At 35.4% G+C, this 21821-nt stretch overlaps 1 protein-coding gene across 4 annotated transcripts in view; it reads left to right on the plus strand.

Moving 5' to 3' along the window:
• LOC136038110 (uncharacterized) overlaps positions 1-21821 on the plus strand; it is a 59066-nt gene that overhangs the window by 15829 nt on the left and 21416 nt on the right. For 2 of the 4 annotated variants that reach the window (XM_065721125.1, XM_065721127.1), the window contains exons 2-5: positions 3859-3945; positions 11316-11750; positions 14591-14850; positions 17288-17450. In XM_065721125.1, coding sequence (XP_065577197.1) covers positions 3865-3945; positions 11316-11750; positions 14591-14850; positions 17288-17450 — 939 coding nt within the window. In that variant the 5' untranslated portion in view covers positions 3859-3864. The remainder of the gene's footprint in view (positions 1-3858; positions 3946-11315; positions 11751-14590; positions 14851-17287; positions 17451-21821) is intronic. The other 2 variants (XM_065721126.1, XM_065721128.1) reach the window with 1 other exon arrangement.

Below are 21821 nucleotides of genomic sequence, written 5' to 3' on the forward strand. Positions count from 1 at the left end.
TTTTTGTGAATCAGCTTCTTTTTTTACGTGTACGCGCCAGTGGCTAATTTCGAAATAAGGTGAGGCAGATAAACATATTATTTTCCACAATATCTTGTACTTGTGTCTTATATAGCCACCACACTCAAGTTCTGTCGATAAGTAAAGTTTGGTTAATGCTAATGAAATAAAACAAAATATGATGAAATTGTAACACTTTATCAACAAAATTATGAAAAACACCACATATAATTATGGAAAGGGTCTGGTATAAAGACTTGAAAACCCGCTATTGTCTCATGTTAGCGATACAAAATCTTGAGTGCGGTGGCCATAAGACCAAATTACTATATCTTGTAATTTTTCGTATACTTGCCTGTTTCGTGAATTATTTTACCCCCTTCCCCCTCAAAAAAATATGTTCCTTCTGAAATAAATTGATTTGTACGCTCTTGATTAGCGGCTTCGTACAAAATTCTAAGAGTGCATGCCCTTTTTTTCTCTCCGTTTTTTTTTTCTCTCATCAAAGAGCTAAAATGTTACACATACAATCTTACTTCTTTTTGCTCGGATTAACGCTTTTTGCTTGATCAAAGTCGTTGAAGATAGTATTTTGATGACAATCTCATCCAAGTCCTTAGACCAGTGATTAGAGTAGAATAAAGATTAATATTTGCAAAAGATGGCCTCACAAGTAAAACCAGAGTCCTCAGATTTTCATTAAATTTATTTCTGTCAAATGGTGCGAATCTCAGCAAACGGATTACCATGGGAGCCAGCAGAGGGGTAGGGAGATCATGACCCCCCCTAGAAATTTGGGACTATAAAGTAATTATAAGGAAACCAAAGGAAAGGGAGCAAAGTAGGGGGAAAAAATGGGTGTTGTCCCATTGTCGACTGCCTGCCAGTAGATGTTGACCCTTAATAACGAAAAAATAAGTTCTAATTTGTGACTGAGTAACCCCTTTTCAGTTTACCACAAACATTTTTCTATATGATTTGGTTGGAGTAACAGAAAAAAAGAAGAAATTCTGGTACTTAAACTCACGAGAAACACTCGAGAAGTGAAGTTTGATTAATACTTATGAAATATACCTTAGTAAAATAAAAATATAATAGTTTAGAAACAAATTTGGGCTATATATTTGCACACTAGGGGGGGGGGGGGGTAAAGCATAGAATATATTAAATACATAATCACCTATTCTAACCTAACCTAAACAAAATATCCACTAAACGAAAGTAAAAATAGGGCTTTACTTTTTTACATTTTAGTGCTGATGATGATGATGATGTGTTCGAAATATTCAGTTAAAAAAATTATATCTGTTCACTGTCAATTAAAAGGTTTCACACCTATTTTGAACTGTTTTACTTTCGTCATGGAAAGGCAGTGTGGTCTTCGAAGTCATCTATATCAACTAAATATTTAATTAATATATAGCTATCCATGGTCAGATACTATATTCTATCACTATATGCTGCAAACTAACTGGGATGAAAACCGGGTAATGTCTCGAGTTTTTCTTACGTAAGTACCCAAATTCTTTATAGTAATGAATGGTAAGTAAATAACGATCCTTGTCAATAACGAGAGTACAAGAGTCTAACTATTGATAACATTCAATCAAAGAATCAGCTTTTTATGATGATTCTGAATATGTATTTGTTTATTAGAAAGTAGTGTAGTTATTAGTATACAGGTGATAGTAAGATAGTAAGACTAAAACTTAAAACAGAAATTATTCCGCTTATGAGTGGGCTGATCATTCCTCAACCCTCATTCTTTACGTTAAGTTTTCTTTTGTCGTAATTTTTTAAGTCTTTCTTAAAAAGAATTCTTTCTTAAAAGAATTTTTTAAGAACACAAGGGCTGTCGAATTTGAATAGGAAATATTTTTAAAGAACCAATACTTTTATTAGGGGCAAAATATTTGATAGGAGGGACAAGAGGTTTTGATTTCACTTTCATTCGACAAACTGGTTTATTATTTAAATTATGCCCATCTTTACTACCGTATTTAGATTTATCCTACATATAAGGAAGGCGACTGCCTCACTCAACCCTCCACTCTGTACGCTTAAGTTTAACTTTTGCATAGTAATATTTTAAAAGTGAAAATTACTCGTGGAAAAAGTGCCCCATAGGTATTATTTAGGGGACATAAGGCCCCCTCCTAAGTTTATTCATGTCTCCAGATAAGCCGAAATCAATCGAGTTTTGTTTCGTTTGTTTATAGACACTTTGGTGAATTTATACATCGAAATAAACAGTCTTCACATCCAGGTAATCTTGTAGATTTAATTTTTTTTTTTGTGAATCACCTATTCACCTAACAGTAATTTAAGGAATAGTATTTCATTGATGGGGAGGGGGTTACAAATTTGGATTTAATAGGATTAAAATTTTCGATGAATGCGGTTTTAAACCCTAATATACCCTTTGACAGGGCCATAAAGAGTGAAACTAATATATTTTCATGTCTATGGTAGACCAGGTGTCTTGGTCAAATTTTATAGAGGACTTACATCGATGGGATTTCTTGGAACCAAGTCCCCTCTCCCCGTATTCCCGAAGACCATTTTTTTTGTGACAAATTGGCTACTAGCGCTTGTAGAGCTACAATTAATGATGAATAGAAAGAACCTTCCCCCCTCCCCCGTTCATTGGCCCCGTTCATTGGTCAGTCCCTCATATTCTTGTCATTTACGCTAAGTCGACAATGATTGAAGAAATTTGACTAGTCAAATTTTAAATTAGTTAAATTGACTTAGTCAGATATTAAATATATTACTCAGACGTTATTAATTTTTGTACTTTTATTTAATAGGATGGATTCCTATCGTGTTACATTATATTCATCTTCCATTTAATGTTATATTATAGTCTTTTATTTTGATTTATATTTTTTGACAAATTGGCTACTAGCGCTTGTAGAGCTACAATTAATGATGAATAGAAAGAACCTTCCCCCTCTCCCCGTTCATCGGTCAGTCCCTGATATTCTTGTCATTTACGCTAAGTCGACAATGAGCGAAGAAATTTGACTCGGTCAAATTTAAATTAGCCAAATCGACTTAGTCAAATATTAAATATGTTATTACTCACACGTTATTTCTTTTTGTGCTTTTATTTAACAGGAAGGATTCCTATCGTTTTATATAATATTCATCTTTCAGTTTAGTTTTATATTATAGTACTTTATTTTCGTTTATATTTTATGTAAAATGTGCCCGCATGTCTGTGAGTTTCTCTTTTTCTTTAAATTTGAATCTTTTCTTTAAAATATTTATGGGCACAAAAATTAAAATGACATTGTTTTCAATTCTACAATCAAATTAATAAATACTTGTTTAATTTATTTAATAAATAAATAAGCTGGCCAAAAACGAACAAAAGTGGGACTAAAGAGCCAATAAATAGTAAGAAAGAAAATAGAAAGTAAGTTTAAAAGGAACAAAGAAAGTAAATAGAAAAAAGGAAGTTCGGTTATTTTTACCAAACATTAGCGGAACCAGAGGTGCCTACATTAGGCTGGATTTCCTGCTATGCTCATATATGGAAAATAAATACAGAATAAAAAGTCAATGGAAAACAGAAGATAAAAAAATACAGTTAATGTTGCGATTTTATATGTTTAACTTTAGCTCTTAAAAAAATTCTGTGTTTGTATTTATTTTATTTTTCTCTTTTCATTCTGTTTTTATTTAGTCATCATTTTATACTCAAGTATTCTAGCCTTCCGTTTTTTTTGACAGATATGGTCGGTTCAGCTGTACATCTTTTAACTGTATTATTGCATGAACATAGTTTTATGTTTAGTTTATCGCGTTTGATAAGGTTTTAAAACCGTGTAACTAATGCTTAATCTGTTTCAGTTAGTCATGGCTGATATAACAAATGGACAAAATATCCTTCGGGTTACTTCTCAAACTTCTCTACTGGAGAAAAATCAATCAAAAGAGGCAAGTTTTTTCTTTCTTAAGTGCTTCTCTAAGACGTGTCTGCACACAAAGGGGGGGGGGAGTAACCTCCTTGAGTTTGAAATATGAGCTTGCATGCTTTAAGATGCTTCTGTGTTTTAATCTCTTCATTAGTAAAACAAATGTTCATCAACAGGAAAGAATATGCCAAGGTTTTCACGGTACTTCTTAAATATCCCGCCCCGCCGAAGAAGTGAAGTTAGGTTTATCCTAAAATATGATGAAAATATAATACTTTATTAACAAAATTATGGGAACTAAATTAGAAAATTATGGAAATCAGGCCACGCAAAACCCATTATGTTAAATACCTAACCCTACCACCTCTGTGTATTAAATATTTAGTAAAAAATATACCTACGTTATAGTTTTTCTCAATGAGACTAAGCTAACTTTAACCTAACCCAACTTAGTCACCTCTATATATTAAATGTTTAGTAAAAATATACCTACGTTGTAGTTTTTATGGCACTTGGTATTTACCAAGTGACATAGCGATCGTAGTTCTGTCGGTCTGTCTGTCGGTCTTGGTTTTGCAAGTTTAGGCACTTCCAGATAAGCTAGGAAGATCAAATTTGGCAGGCGTATCAAGGACCAGACCAGATTAAATCAGAAATAGTCGTTTCCCCGATTCGATCATTTGTGGGGGATTGGGGGGGCGGCTAATTCGGAAAAATTAGAAAAATGAGGTATTTTTAACTTATGAACGGGTAGTCGGATCTTAATGAAATTTGACATTTAGAAGGATATTTTGTCTCAGAGCTCTTTTTTAAATCCCGAACGGTCCGGTGACATTAGGGGGAGTTGGAGGGGGAAACCTAAAATCTTTGAAAACGCTTAGAGGGGAGGGATCAGGATGAAACCTGGTGGGAAAAATAAGGACAAGTCCTAGATACGTGATTGAAATAACTGGAACAGATCCACTCTCTTTGGAGGAGTTGGGGGGGGGTTAATTCAGAAAAATTAGAAAAAATGAGGTATTTTTAACTTACGAAGGAGTGATCGGATCTTAATGAAATTTCATATTTAGAAGTACCTCGTAACTCAGATTTCTTGTGCTAAATTTCGACCGGATCCAGTGTCATTGGGGGAGTCGAGGGGGGGGGGACCGGAGATTTGAAAAACGCTTAGAGTGGAGAGATCAGGATGAAACTTGGTGGGAAGAACAAGCACAAGTCCAAGATACGTGACTGACATAACCAGACCGTATCCACTCTCTTTGGGGGAGTTATGGGGGGAGGGGGGTAATTCGGAAAAATTAGAAAAAAATGAGGTATTTGTGACTTACGAACGGGTGATCAGATCTTAGTGAAATTTCATATTTAGAAGGATCTTGTGCTGCAGAGATATTACTTTAAATCCCGACTAGATTCGGTGACATTGGGGGGAGTTAGAGGGGGAAAGCAGAAATCTTGGAAAACGTGAAAATTGAGGTATCTCTATCTTACGAAATGGTGATCAGATCTTAATGAAACTTGATAAATAGAAAGATTTTATGTTTCAGGTGCTCCATTTTCAATTCGAATTGGATCCAGGGACATAGGGGGCTGGAGGGGGGAAACATAATTTTTGGAAACCGGAAATCTTTGAAAACGCTTAGAGTGGAGAGATCGAGATGAAACCTGATGGGAAGAATAAACACAAGTTCTAGATACGTGATTGACATAATTGGAACTGATCTGCTCTCTTTGGGGGTGTTGGGGGGGATTTCCAGTGCTTTTGCGAGTTCAGTGCTTCTGGAAGTGCTAGGACGATGAAATATGGTAGGCGTGTCAGGAACCTGTAGAAATTGACTTTATAACAGTCGATCATCTGGGGGGCTGGAGGGAGAGGAAAAAATGAAAAATGAGGTATTTTTAACTTACGGATGGGGGATCAGATCTTAATTAAATTTGCTAATTAAATTTTCTAAATTAGAATTAGAAGTGCCTCGTGTCTCAGAGCTCTGATTTTAAATCCCGACCGTATCTGTTGATATTGGGGGAGTTGGATGGGGAAACAGGTAATCTTGGAAAACGCTTAGAGTGGAGAGATTGGGATTAAACTTGGTGGGAAGAATAAGCAAATGTCGAAGACATGTGATTGACATAACCGGACTGGATCTGCTCTCTTTGGGGGAGTTAGGGGGGTCCAGTGCTTTGGTGAGTTCGGTGCTTCTGGACGTGTTAGGACGATGAAAATTGGTAGGCGTGTCAGGGACCTGCACAAATTGTTTTGATAAAGTCATTTTCCCCGATTCGACCATCAAGGAGGCTGAAGAGAGAGGAAAAAGTAGAAAAAATGTGTTATTTTTAACTTACGAGTGGGTGACCGGATCTTAATAAATTTTGATATTTAGAAGGACCTCGTCTCATAGCTCTTATTTTAAATCCTGACTGGCATTTAAGCCTCTGATTTTCCTTTTAAATCAATCTATTGATTCTTAGAAGTTTGCTAGAGCTCATGCCATATGAGCTCTTGGCTCTTCCGACCTCACCACAAGTGCCATATGAGCTCTTAGCTCTTGTTCTCAATGAGACTAAGGTAACTTTAATCTACTGCAGATATACAAACCGGTAAATGTAAAGAATTTTAGTGGGCTTAGAATATTTAACAAATACATTTTTCACTTGTTACAGGTTAAACTAACAAAAGAAAAATAAAACGTAAAAACATAATATTGTATCACAGAATCAAGCGGATTCTTTTTTTACTACTACCAACTCGCTGTAGCGTAAAGCTGTCTCAGGCTAGCAAAGCTGTGCACTCTCCTTCCACCCCAATTTGTTGAAAGCTTCATTCTTTATTATCTCTTGTGAATCACCGATTTCCTTTAAGTCGTCTCTTCCCAACCCATTCTGAGACAATGTCCTTTTTGTATCGCCCCAGGTGGATGGCGAAGCGCAATCTTTGTGAATCTATAATCACCCTTATGTTAAAAGTTACCTAGCCATCTTGAGATTTCTTTCGGTACAGTCCTTGAAAGTAGGACCAGGCCATATTTTTCATGTAAAACTATCCTTAAAAAAATCCTCCGGGAACCATTTAGCAATTCTTCCTCGGTCATTCGAAGCGCCCTAATTTCAGGGGCATGTTTGACTGCTGTTATTACTGCGGCTTCCAATATTCTTATGTTAATATACAGACTTATCTTTCCATACTTTCGTCAACTACGGAAAAACGTATCCAAACAATTTACTATAAAATAATTTTGTCCATCATTTTTTTTTTTTGCAATAGATCTTTCTGTCATTACCAAGACTGTCATAAGACAACGTGTCATTGTTTTATTCTGCTATCGGACAACCTATCATCATTCTTTCTTGTCTTCGGGTGAACTCTCATTGTTTGTTCTGTCATCAGATAAACTGTCATTGTTTTTATTTGTCATCAGACAAATTGACATCGTTTTATTTGCCTTTGGACAAATCCATTATTGAGTTTTATTTACCATGGATAAAAGTGACATCATTTTTATTTGTCATCGGACATCGTTTCAGTGTTTTTATCTGTCATGGACAAAATGTCATTGTTTTCTCCCATTGAAAAGAGGGTCATTAGTGAGGTTTTAGAATGCGTCTAACCCCTCTCCCCCCTTTCTTTGACTTTGGCCTGTGAATTCCTAACGAAAAGGCCTTGTATGCAAGTAAAGTCAGTCTAAAGATCAGCAGATTAAGTCTTGAAGAACAGCTTTAGCCTTAGCTTTAAAATTTGCCATTACTGCTAGAGCATGAGTGGAATATTAATAAAGACGCCTGATAAGCTAGCCTATCAACCGCAACCTAGAGGGGGGGGGGAGTAGACGTGGGTTAAAAATCACTAATGCTCATATTTGTCTCGTGACAGATAAAAACAATGACAGTTCGTCCGATGACAAGTAAAAAATGATGCCGTGTCTTTTCTCGATGATAAAAAAAATCAATCAACATTTGTCAATGGCAAATAAAAACGTTGATAATTTTGCCCGACGACAAGAAAAAACTGAAAATATATCGGATAACAAGAAAAAACATTGACATTTTTATCCAATGACAGGAAAAAACAATGATAGTTTATTCAATGACAAGAAAAAAAAATGACAGTTAGCCTGATGGCGTAAAAATCGGAAGACACGTTGTCCTATAAAAATGGTGCCGTGTCTTTTCTCTATGATAATAAAAATCAATCACCGTTTGTCCAATGTCTACCAAAAATGTTGATAATCTGCCCGACGACAAAAAAAAAATGATAGTCTATCTGATGACAAGAAAAAATAATGACAATTCAACCAATGACAAGAAAAAAATAATGACAGTATATCCGATAATAAGAAAAAATAATGACAGTTTGCCTGATGGTGTAAAACCCTATGACACGTTGTCCTATAATAATCTCGGTAATGACTGAAAAATTTATGGCAAAAAAACTTGATAAAATTATTTTGTTTCAAAATGTAATAGAACCCGGAAAAACACCCGTGCCTTGCTTATTCTACTTTTTACATCTTTGCTGCATCCACCTCCTTACTAATATAACTACCCAGGTAAGTGAAGCTATTCACCTGATCGAATTCTCGTTATCTAACATCACCTCTTTAACCTCATTCATTCCTAGTCTAGGCAAGATTTCTCATTCTGTTTCGTATTATTTCCTACAGTTTTAGCACGGTTTAACACATTCCGTAAGAGTTCTGCTAAAATAAGACATAGCTAAAAACGAAAGGTCAAAGCATGAGGTTTATAAAAAGTATTGTGCAGTTTTGGTGGCATTTAGGGGTCTCACAAAAGAGAAAAAGAGAGATTACTTCCCTTTAATCTGGTGGTGAAAATGTTGGTCTGAAGTCGCGAGATTTATTTTAGTATGTGAAAACGGTCAAAAGATAATGTACTTAAGTTATCTTTAAAGTATTTAATGATGAAGCAATTAACATTTTCAGTAATTAATTAAAAAGCAGTGATGAATCACTAAGCTGGCAACCAGCCAGCTTTATAGAATTTCGTTTCGTTAAATTTATACCAGGTAATTATGATGATTATAAAGATGATACAGTTGTCTTTCCTTGTTTTGCTGGTAATATCCATTTTAGTGTGGCAGCGAAGATTTCAGTTGTTTAATGGAAATAATGAAAAAGGGTATGCTATATATAAATAAGTGGATGAAAGTAGACAAACTGTTGCTAAATCATAATGAATCAGGTTTTTTTGTGATAAGATATGATAAGATAAGATATTTATTTCAAAAAGATCACTATCACAAGCCCTCAAAGGGCCGAATTCGGACTTCGGCGTCGACTAACAAAGCAAAAAAGTGAAAAACACTAATAATAATGAATAATCAAATTATGAGTAAAAAAAAATGTTTCCGTTACAGTTGGTCGAACAGAAATGCGAACTTGAATGGATAGTTCGGATATTGCACATTTTTTTACTCCCCCCCCCCAAAAAAAAATGTTCTTTTATGTAGTCACATTATTGGTAAATCACGAAAGCATTGGATAATTTATGCAAGTTTACATTTTAAGATAGCGACTATTAGTTCTTATAACTAGACAGACACTTCATAGATTGTGGTTATTCTTCAAATAAAAATCGATTTTTTGTGCCAATAAGAGTGGATAAAAAAAAGAAAAAAAAGTTATAGTATGTCTAAAAAATGAAGATTTTCCTTTAAAATTGAAAATAATTTATGACATAAGACTGTCCATAATTATGCTATTAAAATTAATTCCAACTGGTCATTTTGGTTGGGATCGCCCACTCTTCATCACCTGGTGTACATCTAGAGGCGCTGCTTGTTCCTCCGTGTTCGGCATATTCCTTCCAAGCTACGATTCTGGTTTCCAGTAATGGGAAGGTAGCGCCGGCGTGGTACACTTTTGCCACGCATGGTCACTACCTTTGGTTACCTTTGCCACATGGCTTCCTGTTGTAAACGATTTTTGAAAGTGGTCTACCCCATGTATCAGCCATAATCGGTAGCTAATAATGACAAATGTGTAGAAGAACAATGTTTTGGCGTAAGCTAATTTAAAGACAAACTAGCTGATTGTTCGTTTTTCATAAGTATGTATGTTGCATGTCATAACTAAGTTGCATAAGTATAACATGTCGAGTTATGTTGCGTTGCATTATCGCTTCCCAAAGCCTTTTCATTTTGCTTTATGTACTTCTTATATTTGGACGTCTGTGTTTACGTGTGAGTTAGTCTTTTCAGGGTGGTCAAAGTGGTCCACAAGTCTCGTTCCCGTTTTACCCAAGTATCATTATTTTGGGCGGGTGGGCTTGTGCATGTATGGCAGGTATTAGAGATTTTACCAGAAGTGCCTAATTCGAACCAGAAGGACCGCAAGATTCTGATTTTACTCGACATGTTTTCATTGGCTGTTAGTGATGCAGTGAAAATATTTTCCTTTTGATAAATTTATGTGGGTGGAAAAGGTCTTTGATTAGTTAAAAATGATGTCAATTGATTACTCATACAATCCAAGTCAATTTCCCTTCTAGTTTAAAATTTCCACTTCTGGTACAGTTTCTAATATCCGACACGCATGGGCATTGCAGTGTGCAATTGTACTGGTCCAGCATAGCAATACTTGTGCATTCCGTTTAAAATGACCAAGATACTTGTCGATTGTGTTGACCACCATGATCCCGAAGTAGCTAATCGACCATGTTCAGTTAAGTACCATCGTTCGCTAAGTCATCACTGGTTAATGATTAATTTTATTAAGTCAGACAACCAGAGAGAAATTTTATGCATAAAAATGTAAAAGGCAGTTGGTCTCTAACAAAAACCGACTTTTGTATCGGTATTTGCCAGAAACTATAAATTCCTACTCGAAATATATGTAATTATTTATGATGGAGTAGAAACAGAGGTGCTCATCTAGAAGGTAAGTTCTAATAGAAGATAGTAAATTTTGCCAAAAGAAAGTAACCAAGCGACGTTGCTCTAGATGTTTTGGCTTTTATATCTGACTTGGTGAAATTCTATGTTATTCGTAGAAAAAAAACTTATTGCATAACAAAAAGTTTTTTTTGTAGTTTCAATAAAAAAAAATATTGGTGGAAAGGCTAATTTTTCATCCCTGATTAATGAAGTCCGGCAGCCGTGGATAAATATGGATCCTGTCAGATCCTAGCTTAAGACTCTTCATTTGTTCTCAGAAAATAATTTGGGTGGAAAGGTTATGATTAGTGAATTAGTGAAGTCCGGCAGCCGCAGATAAAGATGGATCCTGTCAGATCCTAGCTTAAGACTCTTTTTCTAAAAGAAAATTCTGGGTGGAAAGGCTAATTTTTCAACCCTGATTAATGAGTGACGCGAAGTCCGATAGTCCCAGAGAAATATGGATCCTGTCAGATCCTAGCTTAAGACTCTTCTCTTTTTTTCAGGCTGTAGCTGATCCGCAATCACCTACAAGCCCAGTATGTTCAAACAGTCTGTTCCCATCACATTTGCGCGAGAGCTCTTTCGACATCTGGCTTCATCCCACTCGGTCATTATCGAATTCGATTGGCAGCAGTTGCTCCATGCTGGCCAACAGTGCCGTGTCTTTAAATGATGACCAAAGCAACGCTGGTAGTGCCAAAAATACTGAAAGAACAAGTCTGTTTTCATCGTGGCATGATGCTGCTAAACAAACGCCAGAGTTGAAATCACCACCTGCTTTTCAAAGACCATCATCCCCGTCCTCTTGTAAATCTTTCGAGGTTTTGAAATGGGTAGCTGATGAAGAACATAACTCAAATTATGAAGATGAACTTCAGCATATAGATGAAGTTGAAGCTATGGTGAATGCAGCTAGTCAACCAGCATTGCGTGAAGAGGTAATTATTGTAATATGTTTATTTTTTATCTAATGCTATGACGAAGTTATGAGTACTAAATGCGTTTCAGTGTCACTGGGGTTGCTTATGTGATTAGTTTCGGCCATTCTGAATATATTCTTCTGTAGATAAAACAGGTTCTTATTAGCGGAAACGTTTGGAGTTACTAATAATAACAATAGTCACGTGCAGTATGATTTAAATGCTGGGTAAAACCGTAGCGAAAAAGCAAGTCGTCCTCGTCTGAGGTAGGAGGATGTCATAAAGAAAGATTTAAAGGAAATGAGAACTTCCTGGGAGGGTGTAAAGAGGGAGGCTTTGAATAGATTGGGATGGAGGAGGAGCGTGCTTAGCTGTGTTGGCCTCAGGCAGCTTGATGCTGCGGTGATTTGTTAGTTGCATTAGTAGTAGTAAAACCATAGCTAATCAAACACAAAAATAATGTTTTTTACAGGACGTCTTTGGTGAAATGTTACAAGTCTATTTCTTGGAAACTCTGTATCGGACTAGCAATTCTTTCTTTTTGGTATTGACAGGCCTTAAACAGAAAGACAGGGGTGTCCACTAGGGAGGAGGGGCGACTGTCCTCCTCCTTCATGGATTTGAAAAATATATCTCTAGTATTTCAATTATAAACATTGGAAAAAATTTAAACAATTTAGACAAAACCTATGTGTCTTTCCTTGCAGATTCTGAATGTAACATTGGTTACCTTTTGAAACTACCCTAGAGTGCCCACTCAAGGTGTCATTCGCCCTCCCTTCCCTCTCCCCAAAGTCGTATAATTTTTCTTATTTTAATATATGTCGAACTATTTTCAAGTATTGTGATCCATTCCTTCCCCCATTTCAACATTACACCTACGTACAGTAATGCCTCTGTGGCATGATGATGCAGTGTCTGTCACTCCCAATTTTACTACTAACAACTCACTGCAGCACCAAGCCGCCATAGACCGAAATAGGAATACATGCTCCTCCTTCATTTCAATCTAATCAAAGCCCCCCTCCTATTTATAGCCTCCCAAGATGATCCAATTTCCCCGAGGTCTTCCCTTACGACATCCTGTCACTTGACTCTAGATGGTTGATCGACAAGAACGATCTTTGGCAATCAGTCATCCTTCATTTTTGCATTTGTAAATAATAGGAATAATTCTTTTTCTATGTTCTCACCCAATTGAGGGGTGTCCTACTTTTTGTTTGACTCTAGATGGTTGATTGACAAAAACGATCTTAGCCAATCTGTCATCCTTCATTTTTGCAGTTGTAAATAATAGGAATAATTCTTTTTCTATGTCCTACCTGGCCTTGACCACTTCAATTTACAGGTATAATCTACACATACCATATTAGCAATACCAAGTGAATCAAAACCGAAACACGTTAGTTACAACACATTCATTTTGCTCAGTTACCTTGGTCACAAAATTTACTGACACTCTGTACGTTGCATCATCAAAGGGCACATTCACAATTAGTCTTAACTAATACCGAGATTTAGCTAGTGCTAATTTGTAAGGCTTAAATTAGTGCTAGGCTAAATTGAAGTATTAGTAAAATCTCATTGTAAATGGGGCATAAGTCAAATTTTGTGGAAATATTGTATTATCGAAGTCCTAATTAATTTATTATTATTATTATTGCTCTTATGCATTATTAGAGAGCTAATTTAGAAAGGACCAGCTAAGAATTAAAAAAAAGTCGAGAGATTGAGATTTGAGATTTCAGATGAGACAAGAGTTATTTATTTCTGAAATGAAATATATATTTCAATAAAAAAAAGGATTGGGCTAGAGGAACTTATTTCTCAACCTCTTCTCACTTTTCTGAAGTTTAAAAAACAAACAAGTTTTTTCCGTATATGAGGGGGCTGTCCCTTCCTCAATAACTCGCTGTTCTAATTTTTTTGAACTTTTAAAAAAGTTCGTATTCTAATTAAACGTGCCTTGTGCTGAACTTAGCTGAAAATGAGTGTCTCTGCTAAGTATTTTTAATTTAATTAAAGTATTTTTAATTTAATTAAAGTATTTTTAATTTATTTAAAGTATTTTTAATTTAATTAAAGTATTTTTAATTTAATTAAAGTATTTTTAATTTAATTAAAGTATTTTTAATTTAATTAAAGTATTTTTAATTTAATGAATGATAGCTAATAATTTGTCGATATAGCTATGCAAAAAGGTTTACCGAATAAAATAAATTTAAGATGTTTTGCGAAAAGAATTATGAAAAAAAACTTTTTCACCGAGTGAAACATGTTCCCCTGGTACTTAAAAAAAGAAACATAAAAAAATTCCAGTCATGAAATGTAATGCTTTGTTTGTGTTTGATTGTTTATATTTAACAGGATCCATGCTGTCATCCCCTGCTTCTCGATTATCCCAACCATGCAAAAAAGATTCATTTCATTTCGTCTACTCAGTTTTATTTTCTATTTAGTGTTGTCATTGTTTAGCAGCATGATCTCGCGAGGTTAGCTTTTCAAGTGCTACTGATTAGTTTTTATTATTTTAATTTATGAGAAATTATTATACTACTACTAGTCATGTATTCCTAAATCCATATCCAAAATAGGGCAAAATCTATTGACAACATACCTGAAGATGCCGTAGGTAAAACAAAGAAACTAACCGTCTGATTTTCAGAGATCGTTTACTAGAATAAAATCATTTCAAAATTCCGTGAACACACTCCTCTGCTCCTGAGGGTGTCTTAAGCTACACTCTTGAATCCCTTATAGTGTGAAATAGTCAGACCGCGGGAACAACCTCGAAACCGTAACCCAACATAGTATAACACCTGTCTATCACTTTTTAATTGTGTTTTTCGTACAAACAGGGGGATCATATGTTTGAAGGCAACTCGAAAGCTACTGGAAGTTTAGTCGCTAGTCAGATTAGTCGTGCGACGTCATCCCTTCATCTTGACGATAAACCATTTGTGGGGACCATGAGTTATAGCGAAAATGGCCTTGCTTACTACAAGACTCTAAGTAGTCCAACTGCAAGTCAAATAACTCTTCAATCATCACTTCGACTAAGTGATGAAAACTTATTCAACCCAACAACCGAGAAAAATCAACCTGCATTAATGACCGGGTAAGTTTTTTTCTGTTCTTCTATTGTATCTTGAAAGAATATATATATATCTTTTCTCTATGATTTCTAAATATTCTTTTAATGGCTTCCATTTCAGCCCACTTTTCAACTGTTGGGTCACACTATGTGTACTTCTCTCTGTTTTCTTTCTCTCTTTCCCTCTTTGTCTCTTGTTTTTCTTCCTCATTCTATCTTTCCTCTCTTCCTTCTTTCTTGATTTCTATCTTTCATTTGTTTTTCTCTAACTCTTTCTTTCTTTTTCTGTCTCTCTCTTACACTCTCTCTGTCACTCCCCCCTCTCTTATTCTTCCCCTCTCTCATGTTGGTAAAAATTTAATTAAAATATATAGCTTTTTAATACTTATGCATATAAATATATGTATTATATATGAAAATTTATATTTCTAAAGTAATCGGTTATACTTTCTAATTTGTTATCGCTTTTTAAATAATTTTAAATTATTCCTACTAACAACTTACCTGAGCACATAGGACAACACAGATGCAGATGCTCCTCCTCCACCAACCTATTGTCTTCATAGCTTCACTATTTACTCTCTTATTTGAAATGTATATTTCTTTTATAATCTTTCTTATGATTTCTTCCCTTTCTTTTTTTTTTTTTACCCCAAGTGGATTGCCAAAAAGCTCAATTTTTGGTACCACAATTGGGCACTATTCGTAAAACATGACTTGTCCGTCTTAGCCTTTCTTTCATTTAGCCCTATAAAGTGGGACATAATAAATAATTTCCTATTGATTGTTGTTTGATGTAGGCTCATTCAAACTAGTCCCTGCAAATGTTCTAGCAATACTTCTAGTAAACGGTTATCATTTCTTGTTCAACCTTCCAAAGCCCCCGAGTTCCAGACCCATGCATGGTCAATTATCCCTTTCATGGAACGTTAGATGTAGCAATACATTCATAGCGTGCTTAATCGATTGTCGAAGCACCCACGGTTCAAAGCATCTTTTTTAAGTACCTTTCAAAACACAGAAGGTTCAGAACTATGCTTGGGGAATTTTCTGTTCATGGAACAATAGATGCAGCGCTACATGCATACCATATTGGCAGAGGCGCCATTTGGGCCAAATCTTGGGGTGGGCATTGGGCGTTTGACAGAACTTGAGACTTTTATTATGAATCTAACCTACTTTCAAAGTTTACAATGATTAATAGCAAATAGCGTAATTACCCCAAAGGGTCGTCAGGTAATTACGCTCTTTGGCTAATAGGCGTGCAGTTAGTTCAAATCATTTTGACAGAATGGATTATGTTGGACATAATGGATAATTATGGCCGGAAAAGGGCCCTTTGTGGTGGAAGCTTGGGCCCCCCTGGAAAATCTGGGGTGGGCATTTGCCCACCCCTGTCCCCCCAAATGGTGCCTCTGCATATTGGCCAATTGCCAAAGCACCTTTTGAAGCACCCTAGGTTCAGATTTACGTATGGTGAATTGTTTATTTTACGGGACCTTAGATGTAGCAACAGATACTTAGCATGCTTTTTCGGTAGTCGAAGCACCTAAGGTTTATAATACCTTTCAAAGCACCCAAGGTTCAGAGTTATGCTTGAGCAAATGTTTATTTCATGGAACCTTAGATGTAGAAACACAAACATATCATGCTTGGTCAATAATAGAAGCACCCAAGGTTTATAGTACCTTTCAAAACACCCAAGGTTCAGAGCTATGCTTGGTCAATTATACCTTTCATGGAACCTGAGATATAGCAATGCATGCATAGCATGCTTGATCAATTGTCTGAGCACCCTAGGTTCAAAGTACCTTTTTCCAGTATCTTTCAAAGCGCCGAAGGTTCAGAGCTATGCTTTGGGGATCGTCAATTTCTTGGAACCTTAGATGTAGCAGTACATGCATAGCATCAGTATAGGATTTTGATTTTATATTATCATTTTTGGCTCTAGGCGAATAAATTTACATGTTCATGTCATCTTATAGATAAACAGAGAAGGGAGCCATCTAGGAAAATATGTTGATTTTGAGTCATTGGTGCCCTTTTTTGTTGTTTTTCTCCTTCCTTTATTGTAAAAATCTTCTTGATACACTTCCCTCCTGCTGAGGGCGTAACCTCTGTCTGCCTGTGATCAGTTGTTTTTGTGCGTGCCATATTTAGTAAAAACAAAAGGAATTTTTTTCTGGATGGAAGGAGGGGTTTATGGGTGTGTTGAAACTTTATTAGGAAGGGCTGTTGTGACCAGGAGCCGAGCAAGTGCAGATTTTTTCCTCTTTTTTTCTCCTTTTCAAATTTTATTCTTATGTTTAAGGGGTTACTCCATGCAAGCGCAAGCTTCAGGAGGGCTAAGTTTTTTGCTGTAGTGCTTTTTTTTTAATAAACCCCGTAAAAGTTAAAAAAAAGAAACAATTTTTGAGCCATTTTGATTTACCATTTCAAAATTAGCATTACCTTATCTCAGATCTTGCATGACTAATGCCGGAGGCTCGACAAGAACAACAAATCAAACTGATTTAGCTGATGCATTGAATGCCCATGAAGAACAACTGAAACAAATTTGTGAAGCAGCAATTGCAAAAGCAGCCAGCGGGCCACCGGCGTGGTTTACTGAATATATGGAAGGGGTTAGTTTTTTTTTTTTTTCATTATTTTCTTTTTCTTGCTTATTGTTTTCTAATTATTATCTCATATTATTATTGTTTTATTAGTTATTTATTTATCTTTGTTTGTATTATACAACTATATTTATTTACTAGGGTATATTTAATTAGGTTATTTATTATAATAATTTTCTTTGTTATTATTATTTTTTTGGTTTATTATGATTTACTCTAGTTTTTATGGCACTTGGTATTTACCAAGTGACATGTAGCGATCGCAATTTCTGTCCGTCAGTGTGGTTGTCTGTCTGTCGGTCCCGTTTTGCTAGTTCAGGCACTTCCAGATAAGCTAGGACGATGAAAGTTGGCAGGCGTATCAGGGACCAGACCAGATTAAATTAGAAATAGTCTCTTCCCCGATTCGACCATCTGGGGGGAGGGGGAGCGAGTGAACGAGATAGTTGAGAAGAATTTTATTTGTCGATAGAACAAATTATTGTTCTTCTTAAGTGTGGTTTGCTAGTCTAGGGGCATTATTCTCGCTTAGGGCTCAAGAGGCCTCAGATTCGAATTCTGGACCACCCCAATTTTTACGTTATATATACAAATTTAATATATACGTTATCAATATAGCGATCGCTGAAAGTTGGCAGGCGTATCAGGGACCGGACCAGATTAAATTAGAATTAGTCGCTTTCCCGATCCGACCATCTGGGCGAGGGGGAGTGGAAGGACAGTTAATTCGGAAAAATTAGAAAAAATGAGATATTTTTAACTTACGAACGGGTTATCGGATCTTAATGAAATTCGATATTCAGAAGGACCTTGTGTCTCAGAGCTCTTATTTTAAATCCCGACCGGATCCGTTGACATTGAGGGGAGTTGGAGGGGGAAACCGGAAATATTGGAAAACGCTTAGAGTGGTGAGTTCGGTGCTTCTGGCCGTGCTAGGATGATGAAAATTGGTTGGCGTTTCAGGGACCTGCACAAACATTTGACTTGATATCAGTCGTTTTCCCCGATTCTACCATCTGGCTCTTGCCTCTTCGGACCTCGTCAAGTGCCTTGTGAGCTCTTGGCTCTTGTTCCTTTAATTTGTTTATTTTCTTCCTTCTTTTATTGGTCCAAGGATTGGTGCATATACATGTATATATATATATATATATATATATATATATATATATATATATATATATATATATATATATATATATATATATATATATATATATATATATATATATATATATATATATATATATATATATGACTAATTTTATCTGCAATAAAATTTAACTACAGTAGCTCTTTAATATATCGAATTCCTTGATATATCGAAGTTTTTCATTTCCCCTTTAATTTTTCTATCTCTATGTTAATTTTGCATCTACATATAGAAGTAGTTGTTGTATAACAACCATTGCAACCATTGTTGATGTATAACAACCATTGTTGATGGTTGCAACCATGTTAACAACCATTGTTGATGTATTGAAACAACCATTGCAGAATTTTCTAAAAGTTTTTTTTTTGTATTTTAGTCGGTGGACTATTATTACACACCAGGTAAAATAAAAAGCGGTTACTGTAGGTATATGTAATCTATGTACTTGTCTTAAATCTTGCGATAATGTTTTAAAATTTATATTATGGTCATATATTATATATCATACCCAAGAAAATCTTGGTTCTTATTTTTATTCCTAAAACGAATGAAAACTTATATCAAAATAATTTTTGTGTTGAGAAAGAGTTTTTATGTTTGATTAAAAATTATCCAAACGATCTTATGCTGGTAATTAGTGTTTCGAAATTCTATTTTCTCAGTTGAAGTACAATTTTGAATTCCTTGTTGTTTGTTAGTTATTTCTCAATTAACTATAAATGCTAATTAATTGTTGCTTGGTAATCAATTTGTTATTTACGTCTCATAGGACACACAGAATATCGTAGAAACTAAGTATTTTTGGGTCTCATGATTTATCGATGCTGTTGTGAACTTCTATATATCTATGTCGGAGATTACTTTGATATATCGAACCTCAATATATCGAAATCCTTTATACAACAAATTTGTAGTAAACAGTACAACAAATTCATTCTAGTAAATAGTGATGAAAAACGTAGATTAACCTTATATACCGGTATTTTCAAAAAAAATTGCAAAAAGGCATTTTTCAAAGAAATGCCCCAAAAAAGTAATGAAAAAAAATATGGGGGAAGGTTGAGGGGCAAAAACCAATACGTTTTGTGAGCGGAATGCTAAAGGGTGATCACGCCTGGAAAAATGTTGCTCCTGTTAATCTTTATGCTGTTTATTGTAATTTTGTCATGTCTTTATGTTTTATGACATTTTCATTTTTTATGACAAATAATTATATTTGTAAAAACCATATAATCCGGGATTATTAGCGCTTATAAATTGTAGAAGTGAGAACATATTAGCCACATGGGCTCATGGTAATTGCAGACAATTAGGACCTCCCCTCCCCCCCGAAAAAAAAATACAAAGGTCACTACTTCCATAGCTGGCGTGTTCCGAGCGGATTCCTAAGGACAATTGAGTTAGGAACAAATTGTTCATGATGTTTTTTAGTCATGTAACGTAAGAGGGGGCACAATGTTAGCGCCCTTTACTTGTTATGATCATATAAAAGATTGAATTTTTTGTTACATACAGTTTTGGGGGCAGATACCAATGGCAAATAATTAACGCTAAGAGCCCTCCTTCCCAGAAAATAAAATAAAAAGGTCGAATCCTCCACAGCTGGCGTGGTCCGGGCTGATTCGTAAGTGCAGCCACGTCGTGAAAAGTTGTCCCTGGTACGTTTTGCATACAATCTCTCTAATTAATCGTTTGCACTATTTCATTTCAAAAATACCTTACAACAGTAAGAGCCCCTCCTTCACAAAATACAAAGGTCGAATCGGATTGGTCCATGGTCCAAGCGGATTCGTAAGTGCAGCTACGTCGTGAAAAGTTGTCCCTGGTACGTTTTGTATACAATCTCTCTAATTAATCGTTTGCACTATTTCATTTCAAAAATAACTTACAACAGTAAGAGCCCCTCCTTCACAAAATACAAAGGTCGAATCGGATTGGTCCATGATCCAAGCGGATTCGTAAGTACAGCCACGTCGTGAAAAAATTGTTCCTAGTACGTTTTGTATACAATGTACCTAAAGAAAGATTTGCAGTATTTTTTCCAAAATGCCATATAAAAAAAAAGATTCTCTGCCTTTTGTAAGTCAAAAAACGTAAGGGGGGTCACAATATTAGCCTTTTTTACTTTTTGTGATAATATAAAGAGTTGAAATTTGTTGTTACTTACCGTTTTGTGGGGGGCAGACTCTGATGGCAAATAATTAACGCAAGTAACCCTCCCTCCACAAAAAAATGTGGCATTTTTTTCAAAAATGCCATACAACAAAAGATTTTTAGACTTATTAGGTCATAAAATGTAAGAGGGGCTTACAATATTATCTCCCTTTACTTCTTATGATCATGTAAAGGTTTGAATTTGTTGTTAGTTAACGTTTTGGGGGCATATTCTGATGGCAAACAATTAACGCAAAGAGATCCTCCCCCCGCACACAGAAGAAATACAGAGGTTAAATTCCACACGGCTGGCGTGGTCCGAGCGGATTTCTAAGTACTTTCACGTCATGAGAAAATTGCTCCTGCTTTTGTACACAATTTCTCTAAAGAAAGATTTCCTGTACTTTTTCCTATATTCGTATTCATTTATTTAAAATAGCTATCATAGCACTCAAAAATGAACGGTAAATTACGCTTCTTTTACAATCACAAAACACTTTTACAATTCACTTGTACTATACAAAAAAGATCCTCTGCCTTTTTCAAGGTCATAAAACGTAAGAGGGGGCCTAATATTAGCGCCCTTTAGTTATAATAGTCATATAAAGGATTGAATTGGTTATTACTGACCATTTAGGGGGCAAACGCTAATGGTAAATAATTAGTAAAACGAAACCTTAGCAAAATATGCAAAAGAAATATCAGAAAGTAACATCACTTTAAGTTATTGTTTTATGTAGAAAAGGAATATTTTACCGCGGTTCAAGCAGGCGCATAAGTATAAACTCATTTCAGAGAATTAGTTAAATGAGCAAAGTACAAAGAAGCTTAATGAGGGTGTCGAAAAATAGTAAAAATCATGATCATTGGGTGAAGGGTAAGTCTGAAGGGCCCTCCTCTACTTACTCTTTATTTTGAAGTACCGAAGACAATCAAATTATCCTTGGGAAGCTTTATCCTACTTTGTCAGATCTCTGTTCTTTACCCTTTTTTTAGGGAAAAGGATTTAGTGATATTCGAGTAGCTTATTTCTGTTTCTGAAAGTACTTTCTCTTAAAAAGTGTTTTAAGATAAAC

Source organism: Artemia franciscana, chromosome 17 (genome assembly GCF_032884065.1).
Source record: "Artemia franciscana chromosome 17, ASM3288406v1, whole genome shotgun sequence".
NCBI classification, from domain to species: domain Eukaryota; kingdom Metazoa; phylum Arthropoda; class Branchiopoda; order Anostraca; family Artemiidae; genus Artemia; species Artemia franciscana.